Source organism: Rhamphochromis longiceps, linkage group LG16 (genome assembly GCF_057381845.1).
Source record: "Rhamphochromis longiceps isolate RC_006_pf linkage group LG16, R_longiceps_female_GT1.1, whole genome shotgun sequence".
In the NCBI taxonomy this organism is placed as follows: Eukaryota; Metazoa; Chordata; class Actinopteri; order Cichliformes; family Cichlidae; genus Rhamphochromis; species Rhamphochromis longiceps.
Genome location: NC_140572.1, coordinates 9,143,117 through 9,163,391, shown reverse-complemented (window position 1 = coordinate 9,163,391; position 20,275 = coordinate 9,143,117). Strand labels below are relative to the sequence as shown.

Sequence of the window (20,275 nt, the reverse complement as noted above, 5' to 3'; positions counted from 1 at the left end):
GTGTCCCGTTATATCAGCGAGAAAGAAAAAATTTTCAACCCACTTCTCATCTTGGAGTTCGGAATGGCTTTGCCCCTTTTTTGCCAGGAATTTTTTTACCACATCAAAATAATCCACAAATCATTCCAGATCCTTTCTACAGCTAAGCCATCTGACAGCACAGTGGAGCGGGATGTCTTTGCATGAGCTATCCAGCTCCTCGAGCAGAGACTGGAATTGGCGGTGAGTCAAAGGAGATCGCTTAAGTATAAAGTTCACGACTTTTGCCACTGTGGGCATGACGTCATGAAGATCTGAATTTGAAATCTTGGAACACAGGTTTTCTTGGTGTATTATACAGTGTAGTTTCATGATGGGATCGCCAACTTGTTCCTCAATTAAGGTAACAGCGCCCCTGTGTTTCTCAACCACAGCTGGCGCACCATCAGTTGTCACAGCAAAAATCTTTGTAATGTCAATGCCTTGCTCATCAAAACACTCCTTAAAAACTTTGGCAATATCCTCACCTCGCGTTGTTTCAGGCATCGGGGTTAAACAGAAGAGTTCCTCTTGTACTGCCACATCACAGTATCTTACCATAACAGCCAAACGTGGAATGTCATTGATATCAACGCTTTCGTCCAAAGCTACACCAAACACCTGGGCTTCTCTCAAACCAGCTGTTTGTTGGGCTCTGACATTGTCACCCATTTCCTGGATACGTCGTTCCACAGTTCTGGCTGATGCAGGTATGTCTTGTATCCTTGCTTTAATTGCATCTTTGTTTGGAAGCCCATTAAATAACACTTCTGAGCTTGAGAGAAAAGTCTCCTTAACAAATTCTCCGTCTGTAAACGGTTTTCCATGTTTAGCAATACAGTGTGCAATACGATAACTTGCTTCAGTTCCATGATGTTTTGCAGCTGTAAAAACTTTTAGAGTACTTGCTTGCTTCTCATATCTTGACACAGACGTGTAATTGATTCAACTTTCTCTGCCTCATCCTTGAAGGTTTTTTGATGTTTCGTCTCAAAATGTCGTTTAACACTGGAAGTCCGGCAAACAACACTCTCGAGGCAAAGGGCACATACAGCACGATCTTTCTGTTGCGCAAAACCCTAGTCTTCTCTCCAAATTGGCATAAAAGACCAGGGATCATCTTTTTTAGCTCGCTTCGATATAATTCACAGAACTGGCTACATCCCTCTCGTCTGTGTAATTTTTAGCCAGTTACAAGTAAAACAAGGAGGTGGGGCTGTTAGCTTAGATACTGTCATTAAGACTGTCATTAGCTGTATTGTCATTAGCTCTGTGTGAACTAATTTGTGATGTGCATTGGTGGCCCAGCCGTAGATATTTATTTTTAAATACACCTTCTCAGATTATTTCACTGCATGCTGCGCCATCACTTAACCCTTCGCGTGTCAGCTGTGGCACACGTGCCCAGGGTTGCCTGGTGTAGCTGAAGGAAGTCATCTAGCAATTGGTCATGTGGTCAGCTGTAGACTAGTGCATGTTTTTTTATTTGGCTCTCAGCTCTTATCTTCTGAGCTCTCCTGCCCCTATCTTCCCTGCTTAGCTTCTTATGTCCTTGTCTTGTCTTGTGTTTTTTCTTACTTTTCCCTGGAACACTCTCTCACAGTCTGTTCTCTAAAACCTAAAAGAGGAATTATGGATTTGATCAACTGGTCTCTGAATGCAATTGACACCCCTTCTCAACGAGAATCTGGGCTCAGGTGAGCCTGACTGCTGAAGATATCTACCTATTCGGAACCATAATAACAGGGTTCTTGCTGATCGGAGCTGGCTTGGCCCTGGCTTATCGAAGAATTAAGGAAGTGGAACCAGCTGTTCAAACCCCCAAAAGGCTGCCCACTGGGATTGAAATGATGGGACGAGGCATGAGTTTCTCAAAATGGGCTCATTGAGTGCAGCACGGAGAAGATCTTGGAGAACGCACGGCTGCCGTGAATACTCAGAACAAGACATCTGAGTGAAAAACTGGATTACATCTGGAGGGGCTAGCTCGAATAACACCTTTGAGCGCAAATTCGATCACATCTTGGCGAAGTGCACTGCGGTCATGAGTTCTCAGAACCTGCTCTTTGAGCAAAAAGAATGACAACATCACGGAACGTAAGTTTGGATAACATCATAGAAAGCTCACGGCTCTCCAACGGCAGATTGAGAGACCAGTGTTGGACTGTTAGAACAGCTTTGAAATTCATATGAGTTGATCGCACTAAAGTAAAAACCATCATCACTTCATGCGGAGACCCCTTCGGCGCCAGCTGCGGCCTCAAGGCTGGAGCTGAACAAAACACCCTGATAACGACTGTGTTTAGACTGTTCCCCCCATTCCATGCAAGGCCACCTGGGTTGGCTGGAAGACTGTTTACTTATCCTGGCGGGGCGAAGGACACTGTTTCAGCTGAACTCTGGACACACACACACACACACACACATACACTGATATGCACACATTGATCCCCCCTCCCTGTCCAAACGCCTTCGATGCTTGTGCTTGCGCCATTAGCGTGCTGCTTGCTGTAACCCTAATTTCCTTCGGGATTAATAAAGTATTCTGATTCTGATAAACAAGCCACAATGTGAGTGTGTGTTATCGATCCACTACAAATACTACTGCAACATTTCATGCTGAGAGACAGCAAAAGTGGTGAATGTTAGCCACTTCCTCTATCTCCAGCCCATGCAGGGGCCTATCCTTCCATGATGGTTCTTCTCCTTGCTCCTCTTCTTTCTTGAGTTTCTGCTGCCTGAAGTACTCACTAAGGAATTAACAACCCTAGTCTGTAACAAAGTCAGCAAAGAAGGATGTAAAGCTATAAAACTCCACTGTATTATTCACCAACAAGTACTCTGTGCTAAACATTTAAAATATGACCATGTTATGAAACTGGTGATAAAGGCTATTAATTATATTCGCTCCAAAGCCCTGTACAACCGCCAGTTTCAACAGCTTCTACTCAACATCCAGAATACGGAGATGTTGTGTATTATAATGACGTAAGATGGCTCAGTAGGAGGTCTGCACTGCAGCGGTTCTACTCTCTTATGGAGGAAATCGGACAATTCTTTTTTTGAATTTCACAGTTCTTATTTAAACAGCTGACTTTGAATTAAATCTAACATTAAAAAATAGTTAAATTCAGTAGGAAACATTTTCATAATATAACTGGTGAAATTCAAAATATACTGACAGCTCTCCAAGCAAGACTTCAGTATTAAATAAAACGGTCTAGTTATGAAGTTGAACTTTAATCTGAGCCAAAACCGATTTACTCAGGAACAAATCAAACACTGAAATAAACCAAACATTGACATTTAGAAGTTATCAGAGTGACTTATATATCATGTTTAACCCGAGAAGCGAAAGACCGTAGGGGGGTTGGGGGGTTGAAAATGATGTGCCTTGAGTCTGCGCCTTGACCACCTGGTCAGCTGGAGTGGGACAAAAAGTCAGTCTGGGCATTTTGACTAGAGACAGGCCCACCAGGTTTTATAGGAAAAACCATAAAGCCTTTGGATGAAAACAAACGCTGTTGTGACAGTGATGTACACTGTCTTGTTGGTATATACGTATGAGTTCTAAACAGTTTACATCATATGACCACTGAAGGACATCTCTTGATTTCACCTTCGTGTTTCCCTCTCACCAGATATCCAAACCGACATCATGACAAGCAGCTTTTACGGCTGTGGCTCCAGTAAACATCAGCTGATACTAGAAAGTAATATTAAATGAATTCTAACAACAGCTGATCAAGCTTAAACGTGCTGCTGTTGTTTAGCACATGTTTTCATGTTCATTCCGTTTAGTCTAGCTTCCCCTGTCTCGTTATGGTTATTCCTATCAGTTGTGTGTGTCCTCATGTCCCTGTCATCCCTCTGTGTATTTAGGTCAGCGTCTCTCTCAGTTCGGTCCTCCCTCATGGCTCCGTGTCTCTCCCCGTGTTTCCCTAAGTAATTAGATTAGATTAGCATTAGAATTTCCCAGTTTAGTTTAGCATTGTCTTGTATCTTTTTTCCCCGTTCAGTAATAAAGCTGTATTTTGAGTTAAGTCCCGTTTTCCATGAGTTTGTGTTTGGGTCCTCTCCTGCCAGCACACAGACGTTTCATGACAGTCAAATGAGAAGCTTGGCTCCTAGTGGTCTGCAACACTGCAAAGTAAACACAGGTTCAGCATTACTGTTGCTGAGTACAGATTTTGATACTTTTAACTTATAAAGACAGCTTATATGGCAGAGAGCCGTGTGTCTTGATTTATCAAATAAATCATCATCAATTTGAAAATTCTGAGCACATTTTAATGACAACTAAATCACCTTCCACAAGAAATAGTTAACACAATAAAACAGACATAAAACAGACAAGTCAGCTTGCCATATATTTAGGAACTGGGTGTCTTTAAGACTTGGAATGTAAATGTAAGTGTCCAGGTGCCCAGGGCAGCTGTGGCTACAACTGTAGCTGCCTCCACCAGTGTGTGAATGTGTGTGTAAATGGGTGGATGACTGGGTGTGTAAAGCGCTTTGGGGTCCCTGGGGGGGACTAGTAAAGTGCTATACAAATACAGGCCATTTACCATTTTTACCATTTTTCTTCTTTTGGTCAACTTCTGTTGATTATTGTGCTATATAAATAAAGTAAACTTGACAGTCAACACAAAAAGGTTATTATATTCAGATATTTTTCATAATTCAAAATGGAGTAAACATGGGAATGACGGAATAGATTGCCTGAGTACAATTCAATGGCCCATCTTGGTGGAACGGAACCAAAGCTATGAGAGGGATTACAGCAGGACCCCTCGGAGCCAAGATGCTGGTGGTGGAGATAGCTTGAATGGAAAAGTGGGAGTGATAAAACTTAGATTTAGCTGGCAGCACCTGGGAATGCACAGATATGAATATTCACCTATATCTTGTCGTGGAACTTTTTAAAATAAAATGCAAACACTTGATGAATGTCTTTGAAGTGAGTTTTATTCACGTTGCAGCAAGAGAGAGAGTCCAGTCTGAGTGTCTGTCCCACTATGCTTCAAATAAACATGTTATATATGTGTTATTGTCAGAAAAGGTGAGGAAACACTAAGGAAAAATACATTTCCATTACAATCTCTACACATTAAAATATCAACAGCTATGATGACTAATTGGGTTGTTATGATACTAGAATTTCGAACTCGATACATATTAACCAGGAAAATACTTGATACCATATTTGATATTATGGGGAAGATTCTGAACCCACCCTGCAATGACAAAAGTAATGGCAAAGATGTCATATCACTAAAAAAAAAAAAAAAAAAGTTTTAATTTTCATCTACTTTTCCCAATTATATATTTAGTTAGATCTGACAAAAGAAGAACTTAAGATTGAGTTTAGAAGTTTCATTTGTTTTACAAATTATTTATATAATTTAATTGCAGAATGTGAAGGTAGATTTTAGAACCTATCTGTTGTAAGGGTGTTAATATTTTTCATGAAATGGTAAAATATTGAACTTTCATTTCAAAACATTTGATATGTTTTTGATGTGCTATTGTTAATAATATTGTGGGTTTATGACATACATACATACATACATACATACATACATACATACATACATACATACATACAGTGGGGCAAAAAAGTATTTAGTCAGCCACCGATTGTGCAAGTTCCCCCACCTAAAATGATGACAGAGGTCAGTAATTTGCACCAGAGGTACACTTCAACTGTGAGAGACAGAATGTGAAAAAAAAAAATCCATGAATCCACATGGTAGGATTTGTAAAGAATTTATTCGTAAATCAGGGTGGAAAATAAGTATTTGGTCAATAACAAAAACACAACTCAATACTTTGTAACATAACCTTTGTTGGCAATAACAGAGGTCAAACGTTTACTATAGGTCTTTACCAGGTTTGCACACACAGTAGCTGGTATTTTGGCCCATTCCTCCATGCAGATCTTCTCGAGAGCAGTGATGTTTTGGGGCTGTCGCCGAGCAACACGGACTTTCAACTCCCGCCACAGATTTTCTATGGGGTTGAGGTCTGGAGACTGGCTAGGCCACTCCAGGACTTTCAAATGCTTCTTACGGAGCCACTCCTTTGTTGCCCGGGCGGTGTGTTTTGGATCATTGTCATGTTGGAAGACCCAGCCTCGTTTCATCTTCAAAGTTCTCACTGATGGAAGGAGGTTTTGGCTCAAAATCTCACGATACATGGCCCCATTCATTCTGTCCTTAACACGGACCAGTCGTCCTGTCCCCTTGGCAGAAAAACAGCCCCATAGCATGATGTTTCCACCCCCATGCTTCACATTAGGTATGGTGTTCTTGGGATGCAACTCAGTGTTCTTCTTCCTCCAAACACGACGAGTTGAGTTTATACCAAAAAGTTCTACTTTGGTTTCATCTGACCACATGACATTCTCCCAATCCTCTGCTGTATCATCCATGTGCTCTCTGGCAAACTTCAGACGGGCCTGGACATGTACTGGCTTCAGCAGCGGAACACGTCTGGCACTGCAGGATTTGATTCCCTGCCGTTGTAGTGTGTTACTGATGGTGACCTTTGTTACTTTGGTCCCAGCTCTCTGCAGGTCATTCACCAGGTCCCCCCGTGTGGTTCTGGGATCTTTGCTCACCGTTCTCATGATCATTTTGACCCCACGGGATGAGATCTTGCGTGGAGCCCCAGATCGAGGGAGATTATCAGTGGTCTTGTATGTCTTCCATTTTCTGATGATTGCTCCCACAGTTGATTTTTTTCACACCAAGCTGCTTGCCTATTGTAGATTCACTCTTCCCAGTCTGGTGCAGGTCTACAATACTTTTCCTGGTGTCCTTCGAAAGCTCTTTGGTCTTGGCCATGGCGGAGTTTGGAGTCTGACTGTTTGAGGCTGTGGACAGGTGTCTTTTATACAGATGATGAGTTCAAACAGGTGCCATTCATACAGGTAACGAGTGGGGGACAGAAAAGCTTCTTACAGAAGACGTTACAGGTCTGTGAGAGCCAGAGATTTTCCTTGTTTGAGGTGGCCAAATACTTATTTTCCACCCTGATTTACGAATAAATTCTTTACAAATCCTACCATGTGGATTCATGGATTTTTTTTTTCACATTCTGTCTCTCACAGTTGAAGTGTACCTCTGGTGCAAATTACTGACCTCTGTCATCATTTTAAGTGGGGGAACTTGCACAATCGGTGGCTGACTAAATACTTTTTTGCCCCACTGTACATCTGTTTGGTTAATAACTCACACTGACCAATAAAATGTGACAAGTGGTGAAGATGCAGGTCCTTGGGCAACAGTTACAAAGTGTTACCACTTATTCCTTTAGTGGAGAATCTATGTTTCACTATGTTCCACTAGCATATCCTAAATAATATTTAGCAATAATGTAAAAATGAAGAAATACAAAAGTTTAAAAACATTAATCTGAAAATAGACTTAATTACTGTGATATTATTCTGTTATTATATGTTACCTTATATATGTAATCAAAGTAGTTGAATTAGAATACTGCTGTAGATCATATTATACCCTTTAAAATAGAGTGTGTGATCTGTATGTAGTTTAGTTCTCATTATACTTTTGAGTTAACAGAACATATTCACATATTAGTTCATTAGATAAATGTGCATCACTCTGTATCCTTGATCTGCTGGGAATGTGTTACACTGTTTTCTTGACATGCTTAATTGTTGAATCATGAAGAGAAGGTTGTAAGCAGGAGACTCTGTGTCTAAAGACAGGGGAGATAGATAGACCACATTCCACACCCCCACCTTACAGAAAGCAGAGAAACAACTGCCGAGGTCATAACTTAGGCGCTGTAACAGAGAAAAAATGTGATGTTTTGGCTTTTACGACTAGCTGGGGGCCACTAGAGACTATAAAAAGCTGAGCAACCCGTCACCATTTTGAGACATGTGCCTGACCCTCTGGTAGCATCTCTCCCGTCCGGACGTTGTAATGCTCTGACTGTTGAATTGTATGGAAATAAATGATTGTTGATTGAGCATTTATACACCGAGTATTGTCCCTCCTTCAGCCCAAAGATTCAAAGAACTGCGTGTTTTCAACAACTTGGTGCCGTGTGACCCGGATCCTTGGTGTGCTGAGGAGGTGTAGATTTGGCCTTTGGTGAGATCGTGGGGCAAAGTGAACAGAAGGCCGGCCTAAAACAGAAAGGTAAGCACAGCCTGTTGTATTATAAATACCAAATGTGCATATTGGGCTTTCCAAATTAATCTGTTCGCTGAGTCACATGTATTTTCACAGTAAATTTGTCGGTGTCTGGTTTTTGGCGCAAGATACTAACAACATAAGTTGAGGCTGAATTCCAGGGTGTTAAATAAACTGCTTCTACCGAGATACTAATAACATACTGCGTTGGTCTAGATTGCAGTAATCTGCTTCTACCGAGATACTAATAACATACTACGTTGGTCTAGATTGCAGTAATCTGCCTCTACCGAGATACTAATAACATACTACGTTGGACTAGAGTGCAGCCACTTTACCTTCCACATTTAATTTTGTCTAATACTGGCTTCTGTAGCAATAATACGTTAGAATTTATTCTGAAGACGCGGCCATAAGTTCAGTACATTGAAGTCGAGGTTTGTTTATTTTGTTTATGGTGTCAGTGACGTCCTGGCTTTTGCCGGCTATGAAATAGAAGTTGATTTAAGGACAAGCAGATACTGGCTTCACGGTGCAGTTGGACGCTGGCAACGCGAGAGCGAAACACGTCCGTAGGTTTGGTTTATGATACGGCGTGTTCCGGTGGTGCGGCCGTGAAGTGCAGTAGTGGTTGGTGCTAATTTTAGTACATTTGAGAGAGGTTTTGACGGTGGTTTGTGGCGTCAGTCGAGTATAAAGGGCTGCGGCCATAATACAAAGTAAAAATTTAAGTACAGAGCAACACCTGGTTTATGATGTCAGGTATAACTTCGGGGATGCAAGCATCACTTTTATGATGCGACTTTGCCCCGTGGTGGCGGTCATAATCGCAGAGAAAAGGGTATTTTGGTCTATGGTGCAGTGTGCTTTAAGAAGATCTAATAGTTGAGCTCAGAGGTTTCTGTGTAAAATTCCCGCTGAGGAAAAGTGTTGTGTGTGAGTGTCAAAGCGCGCTCTGGGTGAGAGAGTGTGTGTGAAGCTGCGAGGCGCGCTCTGGGTGCTGTCTTGTGGGTGAAGCGCGCACTGAGTGAGAGTGTGAGTGAGGCGTGCTCTGAGTGTGTTTTTGTGTGGAGTGTGAAGCGTGAACACAGTGACAGTGACGGTTAATGTGTTTGATTAGGAGGACATTAGAGCAAATACACATTTTAGGATCAAAGGTTGATGCCTAGTGTACCTGTGGAACTTTGCCTATGGAGTAGCGACCCTCCTGTCCGTGGACGCGTGGCCAGGACCGGCGTTGTCCGGGTGCCGAGGTGGTGACTTGGGGAGGTGAGGGCCCCCGCATAGCCACGGAAATAACACTGGAACGGCCGTGTAATCACGGGTTCACATTTATTTCCGGACTAGAACAAGACACATTTTGCGAACAAACGTTGAGTCTAGATTAGTAAAGAAATATAAAAAGGTTGAATTCCTCGTTTCAGCGGTTGAAATTGTTGTGTGCCTGTCCCCTGACGAGTGTGAAATTAAAATAAAGAGGGAATTTGGAGCCACATAGAGATAGACGGGCATAATTGGGTGTATTACTCTGTGGTGTAATAAAAATAAAAAGGAGAGATAGTAAGAGGTGTGCAGTGGAGAATTATGGAGGAGTAGAGAGAGGAATGTGTTGGGAGACTGGCGTACAGTTTACGCTGTCAAGGTAGGCGTGTTGCCTGCTTATCGGTTTAAAAGTGATGAAAATGAAATTAAAATAAATCTCTTAGTGTGTTAATACAGGAAGCTGTGGACCTGGACCAACTGCCCCCACAAGCACAGCGGCCGAAGCAAAATTATAGGTAATGGGAACCACACCCAGCACGAATCAGCAGCTGTGAAAAAGACAGCAGCGAGGAGAGAATTAGAGGAGAAATTAAGAGAAGTTTTAACACATAAAATTGGGGCCAACGGACTTGTGGAGGTTGGGAAGGCGTCCGGAGCATCACAACAAAAAGGTGAAACAAAAACACACACAAGCAGAGAAATCTGAGAGAGAGGCTCCTTTTAAGGTAACGCCTAGTTTGAGAAAAGATAAAACTAACCTGCTTTTATACAAATGCACATACACGCAATGAAGAAACAGCTTACACTCATGAACACGTGAAGATTTTCCAGCAAGGTTAAAGAAAAATTAACATACTTAAATGATGAAGTCTATACATTACTGACAAAGAAACCCTCTGGGTTGCAGGACAACAATTTAACTAAAAAAAAAAAGGAACACTGGTCTAACCAACCAGGCAAGACACAACAAATTTAGTGGTTAAAAGATTCAAATTGTGACATGTTTTCTGTTGACTGATTAATAAAAGTGATTACTGAATGAAAGAAAGTTCCTTTTTGGGCTTTTAAACATGATCTTAAGAATTTTAACATATACCGGTGTTGTCCTGTCAACTTGGTGGGTTAGGAGTTGATTATATCGGGAGACAAAAAACAAAAAAAGGGGGAGAGAAGGCTGACACAGGGCCTGGCCCCATTGCCTCCCCTCTGAATAACACAGCCAACACAACAACATTTTCCTGTTCGTTTGTTTTTGTTTTTTGTTTGTTTTTGTTTTGTTTTGTTTTTGTTTTTTCTATACATATTTAATTACAGGCTGCTTTGCCGGCCCTGAAAGCCGAGGCTGACTGGACTCCTGCTCTCCCCCATACGTGACACTGACCAAATGCTGCAACAGCTGGACCCACAACAACGACCTGAGAATGTCAACAGACCTGCAGGAATGTGATCTCAGGCAGCCGAGACGGAGAGCACTAAACCTAAGGCCCGTTTCACTACACGGGGGAAAAATTCCCAGACTGCGTCAGCTGACAGAGCTGTGACGAGACGCCCGCCAAGCCCGAATGAAAAGTAAGGCCGAGCGAAAGAATGCTGACCTTGATAACTTTGCATTCACACTGTGCAGGACAGTGATGGACCAACACGGATGATCGGGTGGCGAAAAAGGGCGTGACCGAGACAGGAGGAGTAACTGAGGTCAGAAGGCACCTCAGAATGGACAAAAACACAGAAGAAGATGCAGGTGTCACCTGCGGTGAACATCGACACTGGAGAAAGGACTGCCCCAATTGGGGTCAGAACCAGGATGGACTGAATTTTGAGCAGCAGCAGCAGCAATGGTCGCAAACAAACTGAAAAAGGAGGGGGGCAGGACCCCAGGACATGCTTCAGGCCGTGGTTTACCCAGAACACCAGAACAGGAAAGTGATGAACACAAACACCCACACAAACACACACATCTACATGCACTGACTCAGAATGAAGAGAAACACATACACACACACACACCCACACACACACACACGGGAATGTTGATTCACTGAGAAGTGATGCACACACATACACATGCACACGCTTGTGCAATGAAGAGTGATCCACACGCACACACACATACACGCTGATGCAATGAAGAATGCTTTGCTTATGCTGATATGCAAAATGCTGCACACAAACATCCCAATGCATAATTTTTATGAGGAGCCATTGATTACTTAGAATGTGTTATATGTCACCTAGAAGGCATTTATGTAGATTTTAGGAATAAGCTCTAAAACGGTTTGGTTATGAAAACAATGTCTGTGCGTGATGTCTGTTTATGGCTCAAGGCCTTGACTGAATTCTTTGCTGTGCTTCACACAGCCCTGATGAGGAACAGTGGCACAGAATGAAAATGATGAATTAATAGTGTAAGGTTAGGTTGGAGTACGGCATTTTCTGTGATTGAGTTTTAATTCAAGGAGGAACAAAAGGTGTTACGGCACCTGAGGTTCTCATTCCCACACAATATTGTCCCGGCAGGAAGCAAAATGTTCCTGTGAATTTCTGGTTGATTGTTTAGTTTTGTTTAGCGCTAGCTTGATTTTATCAGTGAGCTTTGGCTTGTGTTCTTTCTCGTAAGCGAGAGAGGATAGTTTTATGCTTGGACATGTCTGCAACGGGCCCTAGTTTGTGTTATTTTAGTAGTATTTTGTTGGTTATGTCTGTTTTTGTTTTTGTTACAGTGCACTGGAGAAAAAAACATCTGAGAGGTGTGATCCACCGGTGGTGATATGGTGATATGTTGATATTTTGTGAGTTCATGATTTAACAATCAGCTCTTTAAACCAGGCCTGAAAGATTGAAATTTAAAGCGCTATGAAATATTCTTACAAAAACAGTTGCAAAGTGTGCTTCTCCATGATTGTAATTGGCTTGGGAGAAATTCACTTATAGGGAACACTGAGAAGTTCTGAGTCTAAAAGGATTGCACCGAGTCAATCCGGCCCAAAAAACAACAAGGAATTGTTTTCCTTTAAAATGATGACGTCATCTTGCTGGTGATGGACGCTCGAATAGGTTGCGCGGGAGACTCCATTATCAGCAACATCTGGTATGAATGTGTAGGGAGGTATGCATGTGAATGGACTGTGATGGACTGACGACTAAAAGTTTTGACTGACTTGATACTGAGACAATGACTGCACCCACTTTAGGATTAGTAAATGCCAATAAACAAGTCACCCAGCCGACAAGAGAAGGGTGGATGCTTCGCTTTGTTTTGTTTTGTTTTTTCAGGAGCAGGAGGATAAGAGAGACTGGAGGAGGAGACTCTAGCTTCACATAAGTATGAACTGCAGACTTAACACTGTGGTTGCTGATTTTGAGTTACTGATGTTTGCATCAAGAAAACTGTGCTATATTAACTGTGTTTTGATTAAGGTATCATGTTATATTATTGGGAATGCCAAATGCTACAGTGGAGAAGACTTTGGATATCACTCATGACTGGAATATGTTACTATTAACCACAGCAGGCCACTGTAAAGAAGTCAATTAAATTTTATAGAGGAAAATCGCCAAAATTGAACAATACCTATGAATGACTGGCCACATTCAGAATAGAGATATGCAATAATAAACATTGGTCCACATGATTTAGGTTCTCACTTGAAATAGTAAGTTATTAAATGTAGAATATAATCGACAGGGACATTTGATAGGATGTGGTACTGAAAAAGAACAAGAGCAAAGTAAATAAAGAAAATATTGTGTTTAGTTTGGATAAATTCGAATTAAAATGTACCATTACACTCAGAGGATCAATATGGAATAAAACATATGCAAAATTTGTAGGAAGTACATGACTGATAACTGTTCTGTCCTGAGCGTTTGTTTCCAGAGCACCCACTTGACCACACCAACAGTTTCTCGCCACCGAGGAGGGGTACTTGCAAAAAGAATAAAATAAAAATCTGAGTTTAACAAAACAGTTTGAATGTAAATATCAAGCTTACCTTTCTTTTTCCATGAAATGTGCTAGTGGGCACGCCAGCCATTTTGAAAAGGTGGGCAAAACAATTGGCAAGGCCACACCCCCACACATGTGATATATTTTTAAAGGTACTGTTGCCCTCTCTAAGAAACATCAGGAATTAGAGGAGTGGCAAGTAGAGTATGCGAGCTACAAGCAAAAACTAAAATGTGTACTACAGTGTGCAAAAATGAAATACTGGGTCATCAGGGGGTCATGAGGGACATTTATAAAACTAAAAGTCCCACTAACCTTAAAGTGCACTTGAAAAGCCCACACAAGAAGGTTAACCTAGCTTACCTAGAAGACCTCATCAGGGGGAGCACACTCCCCCTCCTTGAAGAGCTCACCCACTCAACCCGCATCCCCAGAAAACAGCTAACCCCAGATAAGGCAGCGTGATGGATCCCGAGACAACAGGACTGGGACATCTAAATAAAGGTGTGAAACAATCGCCTTCAAAAGGTTATCAATTCACTTGAACCAAAATTAGGACCACACGGTGCGGCAAGAGTTAATAGTTATTAGTCTCAACACCCAAGGATAACCAGAAGAGCATGACTGATATGGTGGGACTGGGATTTTGTTACACTTAATTTTTGCAAAACACAAATAAAACTAAATTGAAACTAAGGATTTTCAGAAAATAAAAACTACACTAAACTAGCAAAGAATTGGTAAAAACTAATAAAAACTGATGAAAATTGCAAAACTATTACAACCCTGGTGCAGAGATTGGCAAATCTGACCAGGAAACATTATAAAATGGATTGTCAGGAAAGTCAGCGTTAAAGCCACATTTGACAGTCCATACTAGGATGGCATTGGACATCTTCGGGGCAGAAAAGGGTTGGTGTGACCAAGGTGTGGTTTGGCTTGTTGTATGTACATTTCAAAATGTTACAGCTCTGGATGGACCAGTTACCAGGGCATGGAAGGATGACAGACTTTATTACATGAGGAGAAGGGACATTTTCGGGATCGAAGATCCTCAGGGATGACAAGGCTGGAGCAACGGTACTCGAGAGAAGAATTTTTGATACTTTCTGAGATATGATGTCACTAACCTTCTCTTTTAATTGTCTAGCTCCAATGAATTGACACATGGGAGTGTGTCAAAAAGGGGGAGTTGAGTTTGAACATCAAACAATGGTGATATGAAAATTTCTATGAGTTTATTTTTGTGTTTAATAAATTAGCTATGGTAAAACTTAAGCTTATAATGTGTTAGACTTAGAAAGGGTTCACTAATTTTTGATTTCTTTTACACACACATAGATTATGATTAGAATTAGAATAAGTCCTGAACATAATATTTTAAACCAAATTTGAATCATTAGAAGAACAATGGATAACAATATTAGATTATCAAGGCTAGGGAGAGAGGTGTTTTGGTTTTCTGTCTCTTGCAGAGAAAGGAACAGACACCAGACGGGGACCCGGAGATGTGAGGACCCTTCACAGCAGGGACAGATGTAGGGACTGCCAAGACAGCAACTGGGGTCAAGTGTCATGACGTTTGGGCTCCTGGAGAAGATGGATCCCACAAACACAGCGATAACCATGAAGGGGTTGGCGAAAACCAGGAACACCAGACCAACGAGGTTCGAGAGGCTCTTGGCAAAAAGGGGGACACGCCGGTGAACCCAAAACACACAGATCCTTGTTTGAAATCGGGGCAGAATAACTGTGCAATGACTAAAGGGTGGTCTAACCCCGGAGGTCGAAGAAAGAAGCTGAGAATCACCCAACTGGAAGACACTGGTAGCTGCAGCAATAAAAATAAAGGTTAAAAGCTCCTTAGAGAGAGGTTCTAGTCTAAGTACATTTGAAAGGTATAAGGGGGCATTAAAATGGGAGAGGAAAACTGGAGCACCAAAATAAAGCTGTGGGAAAATGGGGAGTGATGGGAGTGTCATCTGTAACTGCTGTTATGGTTGTAAATCTAACTTTGCTTGCATCTGAACTGCGTGAACACAGAGGTCATCCCCCATATGGTCCACCCGTTAAAGGGGGACAGAGGGCCTCAGGATCAAGAAAACTTGGACCTTGCAACGCTGAAGTGCTTGTTATTAGTGATCTCTTTAATGAGAGATCAAAAGAGGGTATTGTGATATTATTCTGTTATTATATGTTACCTTATATATGTAATCAAAGTAGTTGAATTAGAATACTGCTGTAGATCATATTATACCCTTTAAAATAGAGTGTGTGATCTGTATGTAGTTTAGTTCTCATTATACTTTTGAGTTAACAGAACATATTCACATATTAGTTCATTAGATAAATGTGCATCACTCTGTATCCTTGATCTGCTGGGAATGTGTTACACTGTTTTCTTGACATGCTTAATTGTTGAATCATGAAGAGAAGGTTGTAAGCAGGAGACTCTGTGTCTAAAGACAGGGGAGATAGATAGACCACATTCCACACCCCCACCTTACAGAAAGCAGAGAAACAACTGCCGAGGTCATAACTTAGGCGCTGTAACAGAGAAAAAATGTGATGTTTTGGCTTTTACGACTAGCTGGGGGCCACTAGAGACTATAAAAAGCTGAGCAACCCGTCACCATTTTGAGACATGTGCCTGACCCTCTGGTAGCATCTCTCCCGTCCGGACGTTGTAATGCTCTGACTGTTGAATTGTATGGAAATAAATGATTGTTGATTGAGCATTTATACACCGAGTATTGTCCTTCCTTCAGCCCAAAGATTCAAAGAACTGCGTGTTTTCAACATTACCTATCATTTTACCTATGGCAGAATGGATATGTTTATGTTAAGACAACTGCATACATTTTTCATTAATTGCTTCCCAAAAGCTCCTAGGTTGTAACTTACCAAAACTCTGCAGCTCTGAAACTGTAGGTATTACGTTCAGATGAGCATTGTACTGAGTACAGCAACATACAACTTGAAAAAACTAAAAAAGAATTGTGTGAAATGAATTAAAACTAATGTCATTTATTTTGCTCATATACGTTTTCTTTAAAAAGATTGATTACTCTGTTAGACTTGTAATTATGAGAAACTAAAGAAAAACTTGTTGAGGAATAGTATATTTACAAAATAAACTTAGAACATGTTTGTCCTATTATCAGTATGGACTTAATACACCAACAGTAAATCATAGCAATAATTTATGAATAATTAAATAAGTAAAAATGACATTTTTATGTTTTACTTTTTGATTATGTTAAAAAGTGTTTTCAGTAATTTCAGCAAACTGATTACATAACAATTAAGGCACATTAGCATTGGTAGTTAATACACGATGATTCTGGCATGACAAAAGAATCTTTTTAGCTGTTTAGAAATTTCCTTCATTTTGAGCCCATAAATGAATGGATTAAACAATGGATGATAGAGCACTATTTGTAATGTCATTAGTAATCGTGCAGCTTTTGGAAAATCTGATTCCACTCGAGCTATGCTTACATCATAGATACTTAAACAGGAAATACTGATTAAAACTAACAGATGGGGTAAACAGGTCTCTGCAGCTTTCTTCCTAATTTCTTTGCAACTTTGATATGAGATGATAAAAATGTTCGTATAAGTGAAAACTATGAAGAGCACAGGAAGTATTATAAGATCTATTAAAGCAACCACTCCAAATACAATAATTAATCTTGACTTTACACACAGAAGAGTGTAAACTGCATTATTACAAAATATTCCCTTTAAATTAAAGTTACACAATGTTGCTTCAGCACTCCCTATTGCTTGGATTGCAATATGAACAGCAGGTATAAGCCAAGATACGACCAGGAAAATGATCACAGTGGTTTTGTTCATGATAGTTGGATATTCAAGAGGTTTACAAATAGCCACATATCTGTCATAGGCCATGGCTGCCAAGAGAAAGAACTCTGAACTGCCTAAAGTGTAAAATATAAAAAACTGAAAGAGACAGGCTGAATATGTTATGACTTGTTTTTCAGATAAAAAGTCAATCAGAAGTTTTGGGTAAATAGTTGTGCTGTAAAGGAGACAGTTCAGCAGCAAAGCTGCAATGAAAATGTACATAGGCTCATGAAGGTTTTTATGAATCCAGATCACATACACGATGGTAGAATTACTGCATATTATTATAATGTATAATGTAAAGATAATACAAAAATAAACATATCTGTACTTGTTAACCTCAATGTATCCATCTAGAGTTACATATGTGGTATTTAACTCCTCATCCATGAATTAAAAAAAATGCTACAAAATAAATATATAGCAGCATAAAGATATCAGAACTTCAAATACAAGTACACTCATCAATCAAATGCTTATAGTGAATCATATGTATGTGGACTGAAGAAGAGTTTTATTGGTTTGCTTCAACCTTGAGGGAGCTGAACTGTGAAAGTCAGTTACATCATTGTTCAGCCTCTTTTACTTGAGGCTTTAGTAGTTAGAGCTAATGGATCATAAGTTGCAGCTAACAATGACAATGATCAGCCAACTTCTATTAATCTAGTATAGAATTTTAATAATGTAGCAAGATTTTATTGTTGAGTGTATCCTGGCTTTTTTGCACTCGGGTCCATATCTTATTTCATAAGGAGTTTTTATTTGGTTTCCAGTTTAGGTGGTGTGGTTTTATGCCTTGTGTACATTTTCAGTGAAAAAAAAACTTGGATAACTACCATACTAAATAATAATAATAATAAAAATAATAATTAAAAAAAACTTTAACAAAAACAAGGACATCAAGCTTGTGCATTACGAATGTCTTTTCATACATTATTTTATTTATAGCCTATAAATAAAGCCTATATATAGCATACATGGAAAAAATTCCCCCGCTGACCCCTGCGGGCGGTCTATCCTTCAAGCTCCGGTCCTCTACCAGAGGCTTTGGAGTTTGAGGGTCCTGCACAGTATCTTAGCTGTTCCTAGGACTGCGCTCTTCTGGACAGAGATCTCCAATGTTGTTCCTGGGATCTGGTGGACCCACTCGCCTAGTTTGGGAGTCACCGCACCTAGTGCTCCGATTACCACTGGGACCACTGTTACCTTCACCCTTCACATTTTCTCAAGCTCTTCTCTGAGCCCTTGGTATTTCTCCAGCTTCTCGTGTTCCTTCTTTCTGATGTTGCTGTCATTGGGAACCGCTACCTCTATCAGAATCAGAATCAGAATACTTTATTAATCCCGAAGGAAATTAGGAATTATCACTATGGCCGTCTCCTTCTGTTTGTCTACCACCACTATGTCCGGTTGGTTAGCCACCACCATTTTGTCCGTCTGCATCTGCATCTAAGTCCCACAGGAACTTAGCTCGGTCATTCTCCACCACCCTTGTGGGCGTCTCCCATTTTGACCTCAGGACTTTAACGCCATATTTGGCACAGATGTTTGTGTATACCATGCCAACCACTTGGTTATGGTGTTCCATGTATACCCTGCGTGCTAGCATCTTGCATCCTGCTGTTATGTGATGGATTGTCTCTGGAGCATCTTTACACAGCCTGCACATGGGGTCTTGCCTGGTGTGATAGACCCCAGCCTCTATCAGTCTTGTGCTCAGAGCTTGTTCCTGTGCTGCCATGATTAGTGCCTCTGTGCTGTCTTTTAGTCCAGCTTTGTCCAGCAACTGGTAGGATTTCTGGATGTCAGCCACTTCCTCTATCCTATTGTCCCTCTATGATGGTGCCTCCTCTTTCTCGGGTTTCTGCTGCCTGAGGTATTCCCTGAGCATGTGGTTGGTTAGGGCCATCTTCCTGATGTATTCATGGATGTTTGCTGCCTCATCCTGGACTGTGGTGCTGACACACCAGTCCTTGCTTTTGCTTAGCATACAGCCTCAGGGTGCTGGATTTGGGGTGAAACCCTCCATGCATGGTCAGAGTCTCCTGATCATGATGTCACTGGCTTCTATCTCCACCTTTGGCCAACTTATTATGCCAGCAGGGTACCTGATCAAGGGCAAGGCGTAGGTGTTGATAGCCCAGATCTTGTTCTTACCATTCAGCTGACTCCTCAGGACTTGCCTGATCCTCTGCAGGTACTTGGTGGTTGCAGCTCTCCTAGCAGCCTCTTCATGGTTCCCATTTGCCTGTGAGATCTCCAGGTACTTGTAGCTGTCTTCAATGTTTGCAATGTTGCCTTCTGGTAGTTCCATCCCCTCAGTTCTGACTACCTTCCCTCTCTTTGTTATCATCCACTTTGTTCAAGACAGTCCAATGAAATCTAAAAACCATTGCATTCTTCAGTTATTCAGTTCTCACCCCACGCTGCCCAACTGAATCCAGTTCTGGGACTGATATAGTATTACCACCCAGGAGCTCTGTGTTGGAAAATCCATGAGAAGACTTTAACAAAGACGCTCCCTTTAAATCAGTATCAGAATCAGCATACTTTATTAATCCCTTGTGAAATTATGTGGGTTACGGGTTGCTCCAGTACAGTGACATTAGAAAAAACAATAACAAAAACAAAAACAGACTAGACTATTAACAATAGAATATCTTAAGATCTAAGGAATAGCACAATATATACAAATCACCAAATAATAAATATCCAGATGTGATTGCAAATAAATATCAAGAAAATAGACGGCAACATTACAGAGTAAGAAAAGAGTGTGTGCAAAAGGATGTAACTTTTGCAGTGTTTACAGTGTATTAGACGGAGGAGTTCTACAGGGAGATGGCCACAGGCAGGAATGATTTCCTGCGTCGTTCAGTGGTTTTTGGTAATTTCAGTCTCTCACTGAACGTTGATGTGATACTACAGAACTTTAATAACTTTTATCTGAGTAGACTGAGTTTCACTTTAGTGGACCTAAGCCTCCTAGTTTTTTCTCATGAAAGACTGA

At 41.0% G+C, this 20,275-nt stretch overlaps 1 protein-coding gene and 2 long non-coding RNA genes across 3 annotated transcripts in view; 2 read left to right on the top strand and 1 right to left on the bottom strand.

The window, feature by feature from the left end:
- Nucleotides 1-12,445, top strand: part of LOC146650575 (uncharacterized) — a 203,910-nt gene extending 191,465 nt beyond the window's left edge. The window contains exon 2 of the long non-coding RNA XR_014907894.1: nt 12,197-12,445. This is a non-coding gene — a long non-coding RNA (uncharacterized LOC146650575). The remainder of the gene's footprint in view (nt 1-12,196) is intronic.
- LOC146650576 (uncharacterized) lies at nt 7,568-11,468 on the top strand. The gene is made up of 2 exons (XR_014907892.1): nt 7,568-8,192; nt 11,074-11,468. It is a non-coding gene; the product is annotated as an uncharacterized LOC146650576 (long non-coding RNA).
- A 4,277-nt stretch (nt 12,446-16,722) lies between the features above and the next one.
- LOC146650574 (olfactory receptor 13C2-like) lies at nt 16,723-17,664 on the bottom strand. Its single transcript, XM_085384133.1, has one exon. The coding sequence runs from the start codon at nt 17,653-17,655 to the stop codon at nt 16,723-16,725; it is 933 nt and encodes a 310-aa protein (XP_085240259.1). The 5' UTR covers nt 17,656-17,664.
- Nucleotides 17,665-20,275: the final 2,611 nt, after the last annotated feature.

What these genes read in the sequence shown, in the direction of transcription:
- LOC146650574 (XM_085384133.1), bottom strand. Translation starts at nt 17,655, where the DNA reads ATGGATGAGGAGTTAAATACCACATATGTAACTCTAGATGGATACATT.